At 32.4% G+C, this 21,208-nt stretch overlaps 2 protein-coding genes across 3 annotated transcripts in view; one reads left to right on the top strand and one right to left on the bottom strand.

Annotated features, from left to right (window-relative positions):
* Positions 1–15,458, top strand: part of Kctd3 (potassium channel tetramerization domain containing 3) — a 51,100-nt gene extending 35,642 nt beyond the window's left edge. The window contains exons 13-18 of one of the 2 annotated variants that reach the window (XM_027934751.3): positions 100–270; positions 3,819–3,974; positions 9,249–9,345; positions 12,344–12,528; positions 12,616–12,748; positions 13,781–15,458. In XM_027934751.3, coding sequence (XP_027790552.1) covers positions 100–270; positions 3,819–3,974; positions 9,249–9,345; positions 12,344–12,528; positions 12,616–12,748; positions 13,781–14,342 — 1,304 coding nt within the window. In that variant the 3' untranslated portion in view covers positions 14,343–15,458. Of the gene's footprint in view, positions 1–99; positions 271–3,818; positions 3,975–9,248; positions 9,346–12,343; positions 12,529–12,609; positions 12,749–13,780 lie in introns of both variants that reach the window. The other variant, XM_027934750.3, reaches the window with a different exon arrangement.
* A 3,749-nt stretch (positions 15,459–19,207) lies between these two features.
* The window catches only part of Ush2a (usherin), a 770,052-nt gene continuing 768,051 nt past the window's right edge, over positions 19,208–21,208 (bottom strand). Inside the window, exon 71 of the mRNA XM_071619727.1 lies at positions 19,208–19,297. Within this exon, the coding sequence (XP_071475828.1) occupies positions 19,208–19,297 (90 nt within the window). The remainder of the gene's footprint in view (positions 19,298–21,208) is intronic.

The following is a 21,208-nucleotide window of genomic DNA, read 5'->3' as shown; positions in this document are numbered from 1 at the left end:
AATCCTATTCTGCATCTGATATCACAGGGAACTTTGCAAGGGTAACTTTCTTTTTATTTTTGCCTAATATACCACGTGTTGACTTTTGACTTTGTGTAGGTGTCAGTGGTAACTGGATTGAGATCGCCTATGGTACAAGTTCTGGAGCAGTACGAGTGATTGTACAGCACCCAGAGACAGTTGGGTCGGGTCCTCAGCTTTTTCAGACTTTCACAGTTCACCGAAGCCCTGTTACAAAAATCATGCTGTCAGAGAAGCATCTTGTATCTGGTAAAGTGATTCTGTTAGTACCAATAAGCAGTTCCCCCTTGTGAACTTTTGCCCTGTGCGTTATTTTCTATACTCTTACAAACTAAGACTATTAGCAGAGTTTTATGTGAGGAAAATATAGTAAAAGAAATGATAGAAAAGTTTAATAACTGAGAAATGTTATGACTGTTTTTAGATTTCTTTGACTTTGCCTGGTTGTAGGATATACAGATTTAGGAGCTATCTTATCTCTTATTTATTCTCTGTTCTAATATTTTGTTCTTATGGTATATTTTATTTGAAAATATTTATAACCCTGTTGAATTTTTTTACTTAGAAGCTTTATAAGTTTAATTTTTAATATAAATTTGGTTGATTATCTTATCAACCAGTATAATGCTAAAGTAGATTTAGATGTCTATTTTACTGTTTGATCATCATAAAAATATTGAGAATTAGTAGATTGTATAAAAAGATTATTTAAAAAATAATATTTTTTGTGGGTTTGTGGCTCCTTATAGCCATAAAAATTTTTAAATGATTTTATATAGTCACATATTTGGATCCTAGATATATGAAAATTGGATACTAATTTTGTTGTTTAACAAGTACTACTTTTTGATCACAAAGTAAAATTCCCTTAAGAAATTCGTTGTATACAATAGATTTCTAAAAAAACTTCTTGAATAATGTGTTAGGTATATCAGTCGAGTTTGCTTTTTAGAGGAGTCTAACATTTACCTCTTTTGTACAGCAATTCCTGTCCAACTTAAAATTTTTATGAGCATTTTCCCACAATGTGTTTGTTTATTTAAGAATGTCTAAAAGGTGATACGTTTTTCTCTGTATGATCAAACACCAAGTGGAGCCAAAATCTTGTCCATGGATGAATAAATGAACACACGTGTCTGATTGCTTGGGGTGTAAGTAGGCCTTCCTAAAACAGTCTCTATTTCAGGCTTTCATAAAGCAATACTCATCTGACACTCACCTGCCCCACTGGGGAGCTGGTTTCTCTTTTGTCCAATTGCTAAATGTTGGATTTCCCTGGAGGATTTTTGTTTTACTTATCTTATCTGGTGATTTGAGTAGTAATTATTATCTATATTGACAGTTACCCCATACTTCTTTGACTTGTGGTCATCCAGGGAGTGGAAATTTGTGTACCTAGTGTCTGTATCACTGGATTACATTTAATAGGCAACTCAAATTGAAACTAGATAAAACAGAACATTTTAATGATTGATTAGCTGCTGATTCAAAAAACCATACAAGTATTAAAATATTATTATCTATTCATTTATTTAAAAAAATATAGGAACTGCTCTTGATTTTTCTTTCATGTTTTCCATCATGTACATGCAATCCAACAATAAATTATATTGGTTTTGCTGCATCCTGTGTCACAAATCTGATGGTTTTTTGTTGCTACCAGTCTAGTGATTCACATTGTTATCATTTTTCCTTAGGTTATTGTAGCAGCTTGTCAACTCTTACATGTTTTTATCTTGCCTCTCTGTGGTATATATTCCACACAGTAGGCAGAAATATCTCTTAGAAATATAATCCAGACCTGATATCCAATGGCTTCCTATTGTATTTAAAAATAAATTTAAATTTCTACCATTGCCTGTGTGGCTTTTCCTATTCTAGATCCTATTTACCTTTCAGGTTGCTTCCTAATTCCCCACCTATGTTTCTCTTGCTCAAGACCTTTCTGTTTCCTAAAGATGTTTTAGAATTTTTGTTCTTTATTCATTTTATTTGAAATATTTTGCTTCTGGATATGTTTTGGCTGCTTTCTTGTTACTCAGGTTTCATTTCAAATACCTCCTCAGTGAGGGTTCATTGGCCACCAGTACAAATCAGCTAAACCTCTATCAACAGTAACTTTCTCTAATAGTTTGTTTTCTTTGAAGACTTATCATTTGATCATTTATGTGTTCATTTAACACCTATTTCCCTCTTCAAGAAAGGAGGTTCTACCTGTAGGAACTTTTGTTCTCTCACCTTTTCTCAGCACAGTCCTTGGCACATGTGCATAAACAGATGCATAAAATAAGGCAATTTAATTCTGTGAGAATATAGACTATTTTGTCAGTAGTTGTGATATTTAAATGACAATGCTTAGAGATAGTAGCAGTTGCTGTTATTTTGGTGGTTGTAATGTTATTGTAGGATGTGATGCTAAAGAACTGCTTGTTATAATTTGTATTTTAACATGAAAATTTCATGTGGGTTTGAAATTTAAATTGGCTAATCAAGAAAATTATCTAGTTTACTCAAAAATCTTGAGTTCTTCATGTATTCATATTTATGTTTTTCTGCTACCTGGTGGATATTAGTGTAAATGTAATCACTTTCTTTCTGAAATATAAAATTTTACTTAATTAATATTAACAAAATTGTCCTTATGACTCAGTTGAGTCAGCCAAAGGTATTTATTTTTCTGAATCCCAGTAAACTTAATAGTGAAAATCAGGAATTTTTTCCCCATGTAACTGATTAAACAGTCTGAAACTAAATGTTTCTTTTTTTTTTTTTTTATCAGAAAAATGCTCTGAGAAATGAGAATTTTGTTGCATCAGAATAAAAAATAATCAGAAGTTACTTGTTGCTGTTTGCTAAAACTAGATCATTTTTCTAAAGTGTGGTTTAAAATACATAACTGATATTTCATAAGGAATGTCATTTTATAAGAAACCAGTAGGAAATGGTATGTGTATATGGAAGAAGTTTGGGATATTTTATAAGTGTTTACTGATGAGTTTGTAGCTCATTGTAACATTAACAAATTTTCGAAAATCATTATAAATGGAAAATTAGTATTTTTTTTACAAAGGCATACCAAAAATGTAAGCAATAGTGATATTATTTTTTGATGTAAAATTTTTAATAGAGTACCTATTCAGACAAAAAAAATGGAGATAGACTAGGAAATATCTCATTACATATCCATTGAATAGTATTTAAATTCAAAAAACAGACTAATTGGAACAAGTTTCTTAAAGCACACTCTCAAAAATAATGCTGAGCTCTAATATAGAATTTTGATGTTCCTTTATATAACTATGAGTAGGCAATAAATAGCTCCTGTTCCTATATTTGACAAATATAATTTTTAATAATAATTTTTATGTAACTCTTTATCTAGACTATTTAACATTTGAGTAATATTAGCAGAAACAGTTTCTAAGTTTTAAAAAATAAGCTAAGCAACTGTTAACTCTGTAGTTTGACCAAAGAATAGGCTAATCAGTATTTTCTTGGATAATCAGTATTTTTTCTCTTATGTATACATTTCTTTAACCTTTCCTATATTTAAACCTTACAGTCTATTTTTATAAGAAACCATATATTTAGTGATCTACCTTATATTTGTACCTTTTTCAGCTAGGTACAATTTGAGTATAATTCTATGATAAATATGTCATTTGCTACTTAAAATGTACTAAGATCTATTTAATGTATATCATAGTGAAAAGCTTAAATGTGTTTAAAAAAGTGATTTTGGTACTGCCCTTATAATCTGTACTTTGTAACCTTTTTGTGTTCTTTTTCTCTTCTAGTCTGTGCGGATAATAATCATGTCCGCACATGGACAGTAACACGATTCAGAGGAATGATCTCTACTCAGCCAGGTTCCACTCCTTTAGCATCATTCAAGATATTGTCTCTGGAGGAGACAGAAAGTCATGGTAGCTATTCCTCTGGAAATGACATAGGTAAGTTAGGTTATTTGGGGGAATTTTCAAATATTATGTGGATAGTTCAGAAGAAATATATCAACTATAGTAAATCTAAAAATAAATTTTAAATATGAATTTTTTATTTCAATTTTGAAACTCAAAACAGTTTTAGTACATTTTTCTCATTAGATTCTGTGAATTCATTTATAATATTGAAGTATTTTTTCATTGTTTAAAAAGTTATATAAGATGGGCTGGGGCTGGGGCTTAGTAGTGGAGTGCTTGCCTGGCACGTGTGAGGCACTGAGTTTGATCCTCAGCCCACGTAAAAAAAATTAATAAAGTTATTATGTCCATCTAAAACTAAAATTTAAAAAAAAAGTTAAGAGCAAATGTTTTATCTTATTAGTGTTTCCTCACTTTATGTCATCTTCAAATGCTAGCAACTTTTGTTTATAACTAAAACTATAATATCTGTGTACATTTCAAACTTAATATTTTTATTTTAGCTTCCATTCTTGATATTAAAACTTTTTTATTTTTTATTTTTAAAATTTATTTCGTACATACATGAAACTTTTTATTTTTTTAAATTTATTTCTTACATACATGACAATATTGGAATGCATTATATCCATTATTATCCATTTCCAGCACAATTTTTCATAACTCTGTATATAACATATGTTCATGCCAAATTTTGCCATTATACTCTTTTTTTTTTTGCATTACAATTCTTAATACACATTATACCACAATTTATCATATCTCTGTTTGTATATAAGGTATGTTGACACCAAATTCACATCTTCGTACATGTATTTTGTACAATGATGACCATCAAAAACTTTTAATATTTTTATTTGATCTGAAAATAAAATTTGCAGCTAGAAAAAGGCTGATACTTTAAAATAATCAGTTATTTTGATGGCATTATAATATTCATTAGGAAACAATGTATTATGTCTTCATTGATGCTCTGATTTCAGTAAAAGGCATGCAAAGTTAATCGTATTTGTGTCTATACTATACATACTATGAATGAGAACTCACATACACACAAATACATATACAGAGTCATCATGGAGACAGATTATTTCCCACAAGGGCTCATTTGAAAGAATCTCCTATATATGTAATTGTATCTTACTATTCCTACAATAGTTCTCTAGAAGCTATTGGTTACCTAATATACCTTTCCAGTTATTTTATGTAAGTGAAAATTACGATAAAAAGGAGTACATTAGAATTGATTTTCTATGAATTTTACATATACTGGAAATTTACGAATATGTTCCCATAGTAAAGATTTCAAAATGCTTTAAAACAATTGTACTACCTCAGTCTTAGTATATTTAGTAAAAATAATGTTCATTGCCTCAGTTTTAGCAATTGCTGTGTGATCTTATTTCCCTACATGTTGCTGGGAACTGGAAGTTTGTATTTTTTTAATCCAACAAGTGATTATTTAGTAGTTTTTCTCCAGGCATTAGGAATCTAAAAAAATACAGGACAGTGAAAATCAATTGATAGTACTTGCAGTGGGAATAAAAAGAAAACAATCGCATTTTGCGCAATTATGCTTAAGGGCAAGGAGCTAAAAGCACTCAGCAGAGATAGCAACAGTATATTTATAATCTTCTTGACGATAATATGAAGTAGATATTATCCCTACTTAGCATTGATGAAAACTAACATTCATAAAGAACACTTTAGCAAGGTCTTAGTGTTTGAACTGACACATGCAGCATGAGTAGGTTTTTGTTGGATTTTGGAGATTCTAGAGTTGGAACATTTATGCTAGAACAAAAAGAACATGTTAAAAGAACACAGGCCCAGAGAACCTGGAAAGTTTGGAAAATGTCAAAAAGGTCATTAAGTGCTGGACTATAGAATATAGGGATAAGACTGGGTTGATAGGCAAAGGCCACATAATGGAAGGCCTTTCTGTACAATAAACTTAGGAATTTAGATTTTATCTTTATAAGTAATGGGGAGCTTTTGAAGAATTTTGACAGTGATACCTAATTAGTGTTATAGTTCATTTTTCATGTGCATGTCCAAGAAGGCTTAGAGAACTGTGACGCAAGGCACCCATTATTAGTTATCAAAAAAAGAACTCATTCAGTAAGAACTGAAGGGCAGGCTGGGGTTATGGCTCAGTGGTAGAGCACTTGCCTAGCATGTATGAGGCACTAGGTTTGATTCTCAGCACAACATATAAATAAATAAAAGTTCATTGACAACTAAAATTATATTTAAAAAAACTAACAGGCATGGTGGTGATTGATCATATGTGGTAAGTTCAAGAGAGGTTGGAGTCTAAGCTGACTCAGGGGTCTTACTTGGGAAATGAAGTAACTGAATTCTGTTAACTGAAATAAAGAAATATAGAAAGTGGGGCTTATTTTGAAAAGGAAGGTGAATTTAGATGATATATTTTGAGCAGTGGTGTCTGTGGATATTCCATGATATGAAGGGATGAGGGTAAGAGACCTTACTGGAAATTATGTTTATGAGTCATCAGCATTTAAGAATTAGTGAAGCTGGGATTGGTGGTGTATGCTTGTAATCCCTGTGGCTTGGGAGGCTGAAGCAGGAGGATTGAGAGTTCAAAGTGAGCCTCAGCAACTTAGCAAGGCACTTAGCAACTCAGTGAGACCCTGTTTCTAAATAAAAAAAGAATGGCTGGGGATAAGGCTCAATGGTTAAACACCCCTGGGTTCAATCCTCAGTACGAAATAATAATAAGCAGTGAAAGCTCTGGTAGGGATTGTTCAGGGAAAACAAGTGTAATGTGAATATAAAAATAACAAACAATTCTGTGAATTAACTTTAAAGCCCACTAAAATAAAGGGGGCAGAGAGATTTTTATTTCCTCTTATACTTAAAATTAATAAATAAATAATGTAAGGGATGGACAAACAGAACAGTGGAACACAGTTGAGAATGCTGTGGGTGAAATCTAGATTGCAGTGGGTAGTGGATTAGTAGATATTGGAGTTGACCATGAAATTAAAAAGTTAAAAGGCAAGTAGGGAGTTCAGAGCTCAGTTTTGATTCCTCTTCCTGTCTCCCCACCAAAAATAGAAAAGATATGAGCTTATTTTGTGTTCCAAGGAAGGTGCCAATTTGGGAGAGTTTGGAGAATCTATATATTGGTTGAGGTCATCAGATGATTAAGGTATGAAGAGTTAGGTTATGGGAGCATTTAATGTGAATATAAAGTTTAAGGGGAGTGAAGATACAGTTCCATAATCTTCTCAGTCCTACATATTTTATTCATCATTACTATTTTACTATTTTGACTTTGTTAACAGTTATTGAATGAGGACTATCATTCCCAATAGACTTAGACATCAGAAGGTTCTCCAATAATTCAGCAACTGCATAGTTTAGTGAAGAGCCAGCAGACTGGAACCATATAGCTTGGGCTCCTCGGAGTTCAAGCTGTGTTTTAGTGAGCTTTTTTGATTTTGTGACTAAAAGGATCTGACCAGAACAACTGTAGAGGAGGAAAGGTTTACTTGAGGGCTCATGGTTTCAGAGGTCTTAGTCCAGAGAAGGCCAGCTCCATTCCTTGGGGCTTGTAGTGAGGCTAAACACCATGGCAGAAAGAGTGTGGCAGAGGGAAGCAGCTCACATCAGGGTGATCAGGAAGGGGAGAGAGAGACTTTACTTGCCAGATACAAATACATACTCAAAGCCATGCCCCAATTCCACCTCCTTCAGCCACACCCTACCACTTTAGTTATCACTCAATTAATCCCTATCAGGGGATTAAATCAAAGATTAAATCAAAGATTCTTAGAATCCAATCATTTTTTCCTCTGAACTGTTGTGCATTGTCTCACACGTGAGCTTTTGGGGGGACAACTCACATCCAAATCATAACACGCTCTATCCCAGAGGACCTATGAGACCTCTGGTGAGCTAGTCTCTTGGTGCTTTACTTTACTCATCTGTAAAATGGTGATAATAATATGACCTTCTTTACATGGTTATTATGATTATTAGGGTGAATTAGTACTTGATGAATAAAGCACTTACACTATGGCACATAGTAAGCAAAATAAAGTACTACTTATAAAGATATTTCATTTATTAAATAGGCATGATTCATATGAGATAATTTGGATTATTGTCTTTAAAATTTTTGTTGTTTATCATATGCTTCATATGAAAATAAATTGGTACTTTAGCTAATGAGTATAATAGGAAGACATTTATTAAAATTGTGTCTTTAAGTTTTGCATATTAACAGTTTTTCTTATGTTGTTGTTCAGAATCTTTCTAAAATATAATAGGTATGTACCTGCCTTGCTCAGTACAATAAAGTGAAAATAATTGAATCTGTCTTTGTTAGATTGTGTGCACCTATTCCAAAAATCTAAATCCCAAATGCTTCAGTATCCAAAACTTTTTGAGCCCCAACATGAAAAGTAGAAAATCCTATACCATGAAACTTTATTTCATGTACAGAATTATTAGAAATATTATATAGTATTTCCTTTAGTCAATGTATAAGGTGTATGTGGAACACAAATTTCATATTTAGACTTGGGTTCCATCCCCAAAATAGCTCATTGTTGTGTATATGCAAATTTCCAAAATCTGAAAAAATCCAAAATTTGAAACACTTCTAGTTCCAAGAATTTTGTATATGGGATACTCAACCTGAAGTAGATTTCATATTACACTTTGCTGCTGATGTCTGTTTTAGTTTACCAATTACTCTGTGAAGTTGTTTCTGTTCAGTGGCGTTAAACAGAATTATATTTTTTATTTTTGCATGTTGGCTTTTCAGAAAAGTAAAATGAATACATGAAGTGACTGACTTTGTACATTCTCTCCCCTTTTGGGGGGTAGAGTGGGGGCTGTTGTTGCTTTAGTGCTAGGGATCAAATCCAGGACCTTGTACATGCTGAGGGTGTATTCATTCTACCTCTGATCTATACCTCCATATCCCCTTTTTAAGTTAAAAGAATCTAAGTACATCCCCAAAGATAGTAAATATTTTAACAGCTCTCCTTCTAATACTGTTTAATGTGGCTCTTTATTCAGACTATTGCCTTCAGCTTTTATAGTGTTAGTACATAAAATATAATTTTGAATTATTGTGTATTCTAAAAATGTTAATGCAAGTTGAATCGTTGCATTTTTGTGTCTGATTTTGACTTGAAACTCAATGCTAAACTAATAGTGTGAGAAATTCTTTTTGGTAGAGGGGTATTAATATTAATGTTCCTATTGTAAAATTAAATTACATTCTAATTAACTTCTTTTGACATTTTCTGTTGTATGACCAAGGGCCTTTTGGAGAACGAGATGATCAACAGGTGTTTATCCAGAAAGTTGTTCCCATCACTAACAAACTATTTGTGAGACTTTCATCTACTGGGAAAAGGTAATACTTTACTCTAAAGATGAAGAAATGCTATCTTACAGAATGCATGGCATAATATATATTGATGAAAGAGTGCAATAGAAAAATTGAGAGACATCTATTCATTATCTCATTATTATTATTATAAATTAACATTAAAACAATTTACTTAGCACTTACTCTCTAAGATTCATTAAGATTTTTACAGATGCTGTGGACAGGTAGGAAGAGCTAGTGATACAATAAAAAAAAAGGGACATAGTAAACTTCTTTCATGTCCAAACATAACTATTTTTTCTTAAAAATATTCAATTTTTTCTTAAGAAAACAAACACTCTAGAATGTAAATATTTCCCATCTCATCACAAATTGTATACATTATATCATAAAATATATTACAGGTTTTCTGATAGTGTTCCCTTGTAGAATAAAAATGATAAAGCAGTTAAACCTTGATCAATAATAATTATAATTTGCATAATCTTGGCACAGCTTACCATTTAGCACCCATTTCATTTCGTATTTTATAGCATTTACCCCCTTCTGTCGACGTGAATATAGAAAGAAATTGTCTCCATGAGAACAAGAATGCTGCCTTTATGTATTTACCTCCTGACTTGCACAATGAGAATGCTGCTGTTATCATTATATGATACTGGCAGTATTCTTCTGATTTCATCTTCAGAAATGATTTCTATTCAAACATTAAGTGAAGAACAGTGAATTTGATACAGACAGATGAATAAAATTCTAATTTTGGCACTCCTTTCATTGGCTATAAGCTTAAGTTACTTTGTTTTTCTTAGCCTTGGTTTCTTTACAAAATAAGGTTCAACTATTTTGATGGTGTAATGTGACAAGGTAAAATGAGTCAAAAAATGTGAAATATCTTGCATAATCCCTTACTATAATAGTTGTTCAATAGAAGTTTTTCTCTTCCTTTTGCATTGACTGAAATTTTATTTCCTTTAAAATATTATTTGTAACCTCAGATTGGCATTTCTTTAAAAACTATTTTTTGCATGTTAAACAAGTGAAGAAACTAAAATTCCTCTTCAAGAGTCATTAAGCACATTATTAGTTTTCTTTTTAATGTTACTTATGCTATTGATGTTTTTAAAATTTCTTGGTTGCCTTTTTTCAGCATGTTATAAATCATTGTGATTTAGTGTTCAGTGCATATTTATTGAAGAAGCTGCCAAATGTTTATTTAAACTATTATGCTCTGATAATATAGTATATCTCTATATTAATTTTTCACATCACCCTCTTCTGTTATTTCAGACATTATGTAATCAACTGCAATTTTTGCATGATAAAACAAATTTTATTTATTTTTAAGTGTATCATTCCAAAGGAAGTCCTATAGTTATTAAAATAACAAGCAGAAGTTATTTTGTAGAATCAAATAGAAGACCAGCCCTTTATGAAGCTTTTGTAAACCAAAGTGTGCTATTTAAAGAGAATTGGGATTATAAACAGGGAAAAGTAAAATGAAAGGAAATACTTGTAGAAAAATTTGAAGACATATCCTAAGGAGTCTATCCTATACAAAAAAAAGCAAAATCATTTGTATTTTCATGCATATATAAATGTTGATGTGTTTATTTTAAACATAAGACAAAAATCTAGCTTTAAAAAAAATCAATTTACAAATATTATTAAAAAATACATGTTATTCACCTTGTTAACAGTATTAAGAAAAGTTATCTTGATAAATAGAAAAAACATTTGACAATTACACACTCATTTATGATTTTTTTTTTAAAGAGAGAGAGAGAATTTTTTTTTTAATATTTATTTTTTAGTTTTCAGCGGACAAAACATCTTTGTTTGTATGTGGTGCTGAGGATTGAACCCAGACCGCATGCATGCCAGGCGAGCGCGCTACCGCTTGAGCCACATCCCCAGCCCACATTTATGATTTTTAAAAATTCTACTGGGGTTGTAGCTCAGTGGGAGAGCACAAGACTTACGAGTGAAGCACTGGGTTCGATCAGCACCACTTAAAAAAAAATAAATAAAGGTATTGTGTCCATCTAACAACTAAAAATAAATAAATAAAAAACATTCTGTTCTTTAAACCAAAAGAGGGAAATTCCTTAATCTACTAATTTCTAGGAAATAATTGTTTCAAACCTCAGACTCAGTGGTGAAAAAAGCATTTTCCTTGAGATCAGGAGTGAGACTAGAATAGCCTGTTTCACCTTGTATATGGGCATGTAGGAATTTGCATCCCTCCCCACACCGCACCCCGCCCCCTTTTGCCTTGCCTACTAGGAAGTTGACCTAAGCTTCACGTTCTGTTCCTACTATGTTTCTCATATTTATTTGGATGGTATTTCCTCTTCCTCCTTAATTTTCACCTTACATTTGCTTGGTACTTATTGTTTCTTTCTTTCTTTTTTCTTTTTTTAAATAAGTGCCTCAAACACTGTTATGAAGTAAACTGAGATAAATAATTCACTGAATTATAATTCATCTAACCCTTATGGCTTTGGGAAAAATCCTTTGCTTACATTAGCCTTTGGTTTCCTCATTTGTCAGGGTGGATAATAATTGTTCCATTTCAGGCTCTTTTATCCTTTTTGAAAATCAATAAATGGCTATAAAACTGCTTTGATAAGGAGTGTCTTAATGGAGAATACAACATTGGCTATCTCTGTCTCTATAGAGAGGTGTAGTTTTCCTGGTTTCAGATTTTTAAAATTTGCATATAAATTTTAATGTCTTGAAAAAGATCTTTTCTATCATGCTTTCTTTTTTCACAGCTTCTTTTTAAAGAATTGTTCATTCTCATCAAAGCTCTGTTTTTTTTTTAACCTAAGGTATTGCTTTTTTTCTGTTAGTTTATACATTGTTTTCTCTAGTGTCAAAGAAACAAAACTTGAATTTTCTTCATGTTGACTTTCTTTGACCTCTATGTACTCAACTGTATCTTTGCAAATAAGAACAGAACATGTTAACTATTAAGATGCTATTTCTTCCCCCAGTTATAACTGTACAATGTCTTTTGCAGAATATGTGAGATCCAAGCTGTTGACTGTACTACAATATCCTCATTTACAGTGAGAGAATGTGAGGGATCCAGTAGGATGGGCTCAAGGCCAAGGCGCTACTTGTTCACAGGCCATACAAATGGCAGCATTCAAATGTGGGATCTGACCACTGCTATGGATATGGTTAATAAAAGTGAAGATAAGGGTAGGTTCCCACATGGAAAGAAGTTTGTCACCGGGCAAGCTTTTAACATCAGAGATTATAATGATTGTTTGCTTTCCTAAGATGTAGGTGGTCCAACTGAAGAAGAACTACTCAAATTACTAGATCAATGTGATCTCAGCACATCTCGCTGTGCTACACCTAATATTAGTCCAGCAACTTCTGTGGTTCAGCATAGCCGCCTTCGAGAATCAAATTCTAGGTAAGTTGAAGAGCTGGGTATGATTGTTTTGGGGAAAATTAACTGACATAATCACATAGTTGTTCTAAAAGCCATATTTTTAAAGCAGTGCAGACTTTGTTAATATTCTTTTTTTCTATTTTAGCAAATTTCTTTATCTATATACATTGGGCATTGTCTGGTTCTTTTCATAGGAAACCAGTTTTTTTCTTTCTTTTTCCTTTTGGTTTTGGGGGTTTTGTTTGTTTTATGGCTGAGGATTGAACCCAGGGTTTCATGCTTAGTACTAAGCATGCATTCTACCTCTGCATTCTAACCCCAGTCACCACTTTTTGCCTTTTAATTTACTTTGTGAATTGCTGCCAATTGGAATGCCCATTGTGTGATTAAGATTTCACTCAAAGAAAATAGGAAAATCCTATGTCACCTTGCTTAAATAAGTTTTTATTCTTGTTTCAGGACAATATTAATCAAAAGTGATTATATTACCTTGTATAATCTTATATTTTAGGCACTATGTATTTCAATACAGTGATATAGTATGCCCTGTTTTTTCTTCCCATATTAACAAAATGTTTTGAAATATGAAGAACTGAATTATATTGATTCCTTGGTGGTTTTGAAATTTTTATTTTTTTCTCCAGATATTTAAAAGTCTAGCTTAACTATATATCTATGGTATTATTTGTGCTGGTAATTTTACATTTATATATGACTGCTTCATAAAAAAAATTTTCAATCCTTGATACCAAGGATTGAACCCAGGGGCACTCTACCACTGGGCTACATCCCCAGCCCTTTTTTATTTTATTTTGAGATGGGATCTAAGTTGCCCAGGCTAGCCTTGAACTTGTGATCCTCCTGCCTCAGCCTCTTCAGTTGCTGGGATTACAGGCATGCCCCACCACACCCTTTTGATAAATACAGGTTTATAGGGAGAAACGTGGATATAATATACTATATATATGTTTTTACTGGTAGTTTAATTAATGAGATATGCTCCTGAGAAATTGCAGGTGAAATCTGAACTATAATTTTTAAAACCTTTTTCAGCCTTCAGCTTCAGCACCATGAAACCATTCATGAAGCAGCTACTTATGGTTCCATGAGGCCTTACAGAGAAAGTCCTTTGTTAGCAAGGGCAAGAAGGACTGAGAGCTTTCATAGTTATAGAGACTTCCAGACTATTAATTTGAACAAAAATGTAGAAAGAGCTGTTCCTGAAAATGGTAATTTGGGTCCAATACAAGCTGAAGTGAAGGGGGCAACAGGGGAATGTAATATATCTGAGAGAAAGTCTCCCGGAGCAGAAATCAGAAGTTTGAAAGAATTGGATAGTGGATTAGAGGTACATAAAACAGCTGAAGTTTTTTCTGAATCCAAGAAGAGGTCATCAGAAGATGAAAATGAAAATAAAGTAGAGTTAAGGAAGAAAGGAGGATTTGAAGGGGGAGGATTCCTTGGAAGAAAGAAAGTTCCCTATCTGGCATCATCACCAAGTACTTCTGATGGAGGAACCGACTCGCCTGGTACTGCATCCCCGTCCCCTACAAAGACCACCCCGTCTCCAAGGCATAAAAAAAGTGATTCTTCAGGTCAAGAGTACAGTTTGTGAAAACTCACTAAAATGAATGGTAGTTTTGTTAAATTAAGATGAAAATTAAATTTTCCTGGATTTCAGTACATTAGTTTTTACAATGAGGCTTTATAAGATAAATTGGGTGTCATTTATTATCTTTTTAACAGAATTACCTGGAATAAGGAGATAAAATAATCATATCTCTTAATGTTTTGGAAGGTTTTTTAGTTTTACAAACACATTTAACAGATTATTTGCAAAGCAGTATCCATTTTAATGTTTAGCTACTCTTTGTTGGTTTTGTTATCATAGTACCACATCTTAATAGGATGGTGTCCATACAGAGGAATATTCCCTGGAGCATGGGAACCAACAGACTGCATTCCTAATCTTTATTGTGCCTGAGACTTGTCTTGCAATGTTATCTTAAGTGAATAACAATTCTTTTTGAAAGTTGGTCTCCCAACCCTTATTGTGATTTCAGTGTGTTTACCAGATATTTGATGAGGTGCTACGTTTGTGAAAAAATATCATGTAATTAAAAAACACTATTATTTTGAATACCAGATTCCACTGTGTAGTAAGACTTTTAGGATTTTTTTTTTTTTTTTTTTTAATCGTGGGTCACTTTCTGATTCTCATTGTTGGAAGTTCTTAAGTCTTAGCATGCATCACCACGTAGAAAGAGCTGTTCCTGAAAATGGTGCAAAAAGTCCATGTGAACTTTCTTTCAAGTTGGAGCAATTGTCTATTTCAGAAAAGATGAAATAAAAATAATAATCAAAGGCAAAGCTTTGAGGGCCCAGAAGGGAAAACTCAGTTGCTAATCTGCCTTGTTTTAAGAGCCACCTTTCCTTTTATTTTTTTTAAAGTATTAATAATCAAAATAACTTAAATGTAGGCCATTTTGTTAAATGAGATTGTAGATTTGGGTTTTTGGCTGAAAGTTTTGGCTATTGTAAATGTGTTATTTTGGATATAATTTCAATTGTTAGAGAAAAAAATTTTGTTTTTTCATTTAATTGGAATGATTTTCAAGTTTCTGCAAATGGGGTAAGTGCAAATTTAAACCATTAAGCATTTATTGCTGAAGAATGTATATATTCCCATTCCAAGAAATATAATGAGTAAAATTGAAATAAATTCTTTAAAGTTTACTATATTACCAGTGGTTTCACAAAAATTCTCTTGTATTTATTTATCAATTGAATCAAATAAAAAAATTTAGACACAATGATTTTAGTTGTTATTCTGTTTGAAGTGAACCTACATCATTTTTCTTTTTTCTTTTTTTTTTCTGGCTTCTTCCTATAAAAAGAAAATGGAGAGGGAGAATATATAGAAAAACTAAGTTATACTACCAGTAAGGAAAAAGGTTAGGCAAAGCATAATTTCAAAGTCACTAAGGATCCATCTTATGCCATTTTCATTATAATCACATTTGTGTGGAAGTTGGATGGACAACTAAGGAAATTAAGGCGGAAAAATTGGAATATTTACCACTAAAAGAAAACTTTAAAAAGTAATGAGGGCTATTATATAGCAAAATATTATAAAAGTTAGCTGACTGTACCATGGATTGCATTTTATTATAGGTCCATTTTATTTTTTCTCATATACTTACAGGAGACTGAACCTTAGATTGAACCTTAGCAGAGAATTGAGTCTACTCTGGCACCTTGTAACCTTAAGCAAAGTATTCCCACTTGCCTAAATTTTTCATTATACCAATATCATTAAGGTTGTTGTAAGTAGAATAAAAATTAAAATGCATCTGTACTTTGTATGATTGATGAATAGTGAGAACAGAATTAGAATTCTCATGATTAAAAGTTTTTCAATTAATTTTGTACTTATTTCCAAGTAGTGAATTATACCAGTTGATAAGTATTCTCATTTCACAGGTCACTGAGACTCACAAAAGATAAAATAACTCAGCTATTGAACCACCTTTGAATCCATATCTTCCCATTTGAAAAGCCAATGGTTTTGTTCCTGTTTTTCTCATCCAGGCTTTTTTATCATAATTACCTGAGGATAGACACTTAAGGTTGCCCAAGCCTTCCTCCAGTTTTTTTAACGTGAATATCTGGTGGGTGGGATTCACATTTTGAAAACAGTACCATAGTTTATTCCAATGTACCTCAGTTGAGACTATACCAATAGCATCCTATTTCCTTAAATGAGTACATCTTTTTATCATCATTTCTTATGTGTAACTCAGGATTTTTAGATTGCTTTCTCATAAGTTTATAAAATCAAACTTGGTTCACATTTAAATATTTATTAAGCAAACCATATTGAGATTAATTTACATGATATTTGTGCTTTGGAAATCAACTACTATTCATATAACATAATTGAGTTCCTTATTACAGAATTGTTTCGCCTGGACTGTTTATTTTTACAGGTTTTTCCAGATGAATTGTTTTTATATGGATGCCAGCATGAGTTTTACATCAGTATAAGGTACTATAACAGATTCGTGTTTAGGTTCTCCATTTAATGGAAATTACAATAGATCATCTGTAAACACAATTCTTCGTAGAGCTTACAAAAACATAACTATGAACTCATATCAAACAGTATTAGGAATAACAAAACATCGTAGTTTTTAAATTAAGCTGAGAATGTGGCCTGTACGAGTGATAAGACATGAATCTGATTTAGAATAGCAATTCATGGAGAATTGATTATTGTAAGGGAAAAGCAGTAGGCCAGGGAACATCAAGTCCACTTATTGCTCTTCATGATTTCTTCCAGGTTATTTCATTGGTTCTAAACATTAGGAAGTTTTAAAAAGTGCAGATACCTTAACCCCATCCCAGACCAATTTAATCAGAATCTCTGAGGGTTCAGGTCTGCATAACTTTGTATATCAGGCTTGGCATTCAATACCAATTAAATGTAAAATCTCTGAAATAAATTTAAGTTATGAGTATTGCTGAGGGTAGTACTCTGGGTGGAAGCTGTACAACCGCTGTTTATCCTGACCTAGGTGGTCAAATGTAAATAATTCAGTTAACTGAATTTGGGTAATAACAAAGTGTGATTAGATGATTAAGTGAAGAATGATTTAAGATAAATCTTCCTGTTTTGTTTTGTGTTCTCTTCAAATTTAGAACTATGCCTTTAAAGTCTATTAAATTTCAAAAACAAGAATGAACTCTTATGAGTTCACTTGTGACTTGAAAATCCCATTTGAAGAACTGTAGACTAAGAATACAAATTTGTGACAGGTAGCTTCTATGTGGTCAACATTCAGCCTTGGTGAATGGTCATTTGTGTTAGCTTTAAACAACATATGGACCCAAAATCAGCAAATGGAAATAAAAATCCGTAAACTAGCCAAACCTATGTATAAAACTTTTGGCGAGGAAAAAAATATATATAATTCTACTGCCAACTATGCACAATCATTTCAGATTTGTGTATAGAAGATGTAATAAAGGGGCAGAGAACTTCTGTTTAATACTGATGTGTGCTTTGACACAGTTGGCAAGCTATGTCTAGGAGTCTGTCATTCTCAGGAGCTGCTCTCCCACAATTTTGGATAGTCTCAGTACCTACAAAAGTCCACAGTCTTTGACTCTTGGACCAGAGGGGTAATTCATAGTTTTTAGGCAGAACAAGTAAGGTTATCCCTGCAGAAGTTTTTGCCAGCTCAACTTTGCAAAAATCAAACTGCCTCTGGACATAGATTTACAAAGTATTGTCAGACTGTTGTGTAACAGATTGAAAATAATTTCCTGGAAGCATTAAAACGAAGAAAAAGAGGTTTTCTTGCGTTGTTTTTCAGGCAGAACAAATTTAAATATCTTCAATATTATTTTGATGACAAAAATTGTTTTTCCTTGATTATAGTACTTTCACCAATGACTTGCTTATAGGACTTTTTCACCAGTCCGAATTGAGCAGGTTTCAAAAAGTTTTAACCATAGAAATTAGTACTATTGCATGTTATCTGTTCTTACTGACTCTAGACTGAAAGTTCTCTGGAAGGAAGGTATATAGTTCAGAGAGTATCTGATATACATTTATACAAACACATAGTTTTGTAATCACATAAATATGTTTAACAATTTCAAAATTGTGAGTAGCAAATATAAAGTTTCACTTTTTAATTTTTTATATAGGTCAAACTAAGGTAGAACAGTAGTTTCTATTTGAAATGAGCTAAAAGTTGAGGATGTTAGAGTCCTGTGGTGTTCAGGGAATTGACAGAATTCCATGAATCAGTACTTCGGAGTTTCAAAACTATGTAAAATATGTTAAATAAAAACAGTGGTTCAAATGGAATATATAAATTGTTTACTTTGATTCTCCAGATTCGTAAATGCCAGAGCAGATGTTTGAGAGTAAGTTTATGCTGCTGTTAACTAGAATCGTTAGCTAAGTGAGTATCAACAGTACAAAGTTTCCTTGTGAGATTCAGCATGGCCTGAAATTGGGATATCATTTCCTTACAAGATTATACCAATCCTAACGGAATTAGCTGATTGAAGGAACAGCAGCAACATCCTCTCAACAGAATCTTTTTAAACAAGCAACTTCTACAATTCATTTGTAACAGCTCTGGGCCATATGAAAATTGCCACCAGTTATTCATTTAGCCAATGCACCACTGCCAGAGCTTACTGAAAATTACATGCTTTATCTTACACAAAATAAGTCATCAAAAGAAATATTTTCATAGAGACACTTTTCCTACTTTGAGACCCCAGGAAAGCAACATTTCTTAACTATTAGAGAACAATTTCAAAAAAACCTCCCAAATAACAAATAGTGGCTTCTCAGCACTTAAATTATGTTCTTATGTTCATTTGTAATAAACCAGCAGTAAGGACACACAGGGCCTCTGCAGTCCTAGGTCCAGACCGTGTTGTGCATGTTTCCATTCTTCATAAGTGGGTGTCAGTGAATGTGGTGTGTTCCTTGGTCACCGAGCTGAAGCCCTTGATGGCATTCATCAGGTCCTCTTCGTCCACATACTGAAAAGTAAGCCAATTATCATTGATTACAATATTTATTCTCAGTAGTATCTGCTGTCAATTGATAAGTCTATCAATATAAAAAGTACTCAGAATTTAATATCCTATTCTTAGCACTAAGATGTGGTTTAAGACAGTCCTTTCTTTAAATTTACCCTCTTGAAAAGACCACATCATGAAGAGACGTGAAATTCAGACTAATCCAAAATGTGTTTATGTCATTTTTAAGTATTATCTTAACCTTTGTAAGCTTATTCTCTCATTTGTAAATAGGGGATATTTATGCACTTGTGTGTATGTAATTTTGTTTTCTTTTTTGTAGTGCTGGGGATTGAACTCAGGGCCTTGTGCATTTGAGGCAAGCACTCTTAACAACTGAACTATATACTCAGCCTGTGTATATAATTTTTAAACAAAAGATTAAATTCAAACAGTAAGCAGAAGAGCCAGAATTCAAGCTATAATGCTTTATTGCTTTCTACTCTCATCATATTTTGTATTTATGGAATAGGGTTAGTAATGTTTATATAATTTTATAATGAACAGAAAACTTGTCAAGTATTGGGCAAGTTCAAAAGTCTACATTAAATCCCTTTGCACACTGCCCATTACCAGTACTATAAAAACCAAGCAAAAATGGCAATGTAGTGTAATAGTTACAAAAGGAAGATCTATATTAAGGTGATGTTTTCAAGATCCCAACCCTACAAAAAATTACTTATTAGTTGTGTATCTTTGGGTCAGTCCCTAATCTCTCTAAACTTCAGTTCCTTTTATAAAGATAAAGATGATAGTAACACCTCCTGTAGTTTATGAAGATTAACTAAAATAATTCACCTAAGCTATTAAAATTGCCATTTTACATGCTAAAAATAATCCTTTAGCAACTGTTTGTTTCAACTTAATATAACTATCCCTATCATTTAAAAACTTTATATCTGCAATAGAATTATTGAATAGTTTATGTTGTTTTAGGCATACAAGTTCATGATTCTATTATATATGTGTGTTGGTAGATAGATAAATTGTTCTAAACAAGCATGAAGGACTGACATATACTTTCTGATGGTGATAGGGAATATCGAGCCAGTTTTCTTTATTATTTCCCACAAATCAAGAAAGGTTCATAGAAGTCCTCGACTGTTCAATGAAGGAAAAGTAAAAAATTGGGAAAGAAAGATGGAGAGTCCAAAAGCAGAAGCAGATGGTTGAAAGAAATAGAGATGAAAAATTCTGCCTCAAAGGAGTGAACAGAAGTTAAATCCTTAGCTGGCTGTTTATATTTAACTAGACCAAAGGACTGATGATGCTCCAGCAAACACCTGGGCAGCTAATAGCACCTTTTGATAATTGGTGAAAGTTCTAGGATTTTACTCATTTCAGCCACTAGGGGGTTCGTAACAAATAGCTAATGATGAAGTTACCTTTCAAAGAGTCAATTATTTATACCACTGCACTGAATTTATGAAAGGCGAAGCTTATAAATAGTAACTCCCTTATTTAACATGATTTTTCTGAGGCTTTTTAATCTGTTTAAAGTAAAGATTCTTCCAATAGTAAACCATTAGAAAAAAATGATGTTCCTTTTTTTTTTTTTTTTTTTTTTTTTTTTTTTTTAGTAAAACAGGTGCTTGAACTTTATGTCTTGTTTTAGGTCAATTCCAGTATCTCTAGTCCACTTCTGCCAAATTAGTGAAGTGTAGTCTGTTTGAGTCTTTGTTTATTCACATGTATAATTTTTCTTTTTTTCTTAGAATTATTAGGGATAATTATAGAGATTAAGAGAATTCACTGATATTTCTGCACACGTGTATATTATGCATTGATCATGTCCATCCACCCTTCTTCTGCTCTCTCCCTCTTTCCTTCAGGACCCTACCCAGTCCCTCCTGTTAATCCTCTTCTACTTCC

The sequence above is a fragment of the Marmota flaviventris genome, chromosome 12 (genome assembly GCF_047511675.1).
Source record: "Marmota flaviventris isolate mMarFla1 chromosome 12, mMarFla1.hap1, whole genome shotgun sequence".
Lineage (NCBI taxonomy): Eukaryota > Metazoa > Chordata > Mammalia > Rodentia > Sciuridae > Marmota > Marmota flaviventris.
The sequence above is the reverse complement of the archived record's forward strand: the minus strand, read 5'-3'. Positions and strand labels throughout refer to the sequence as shown.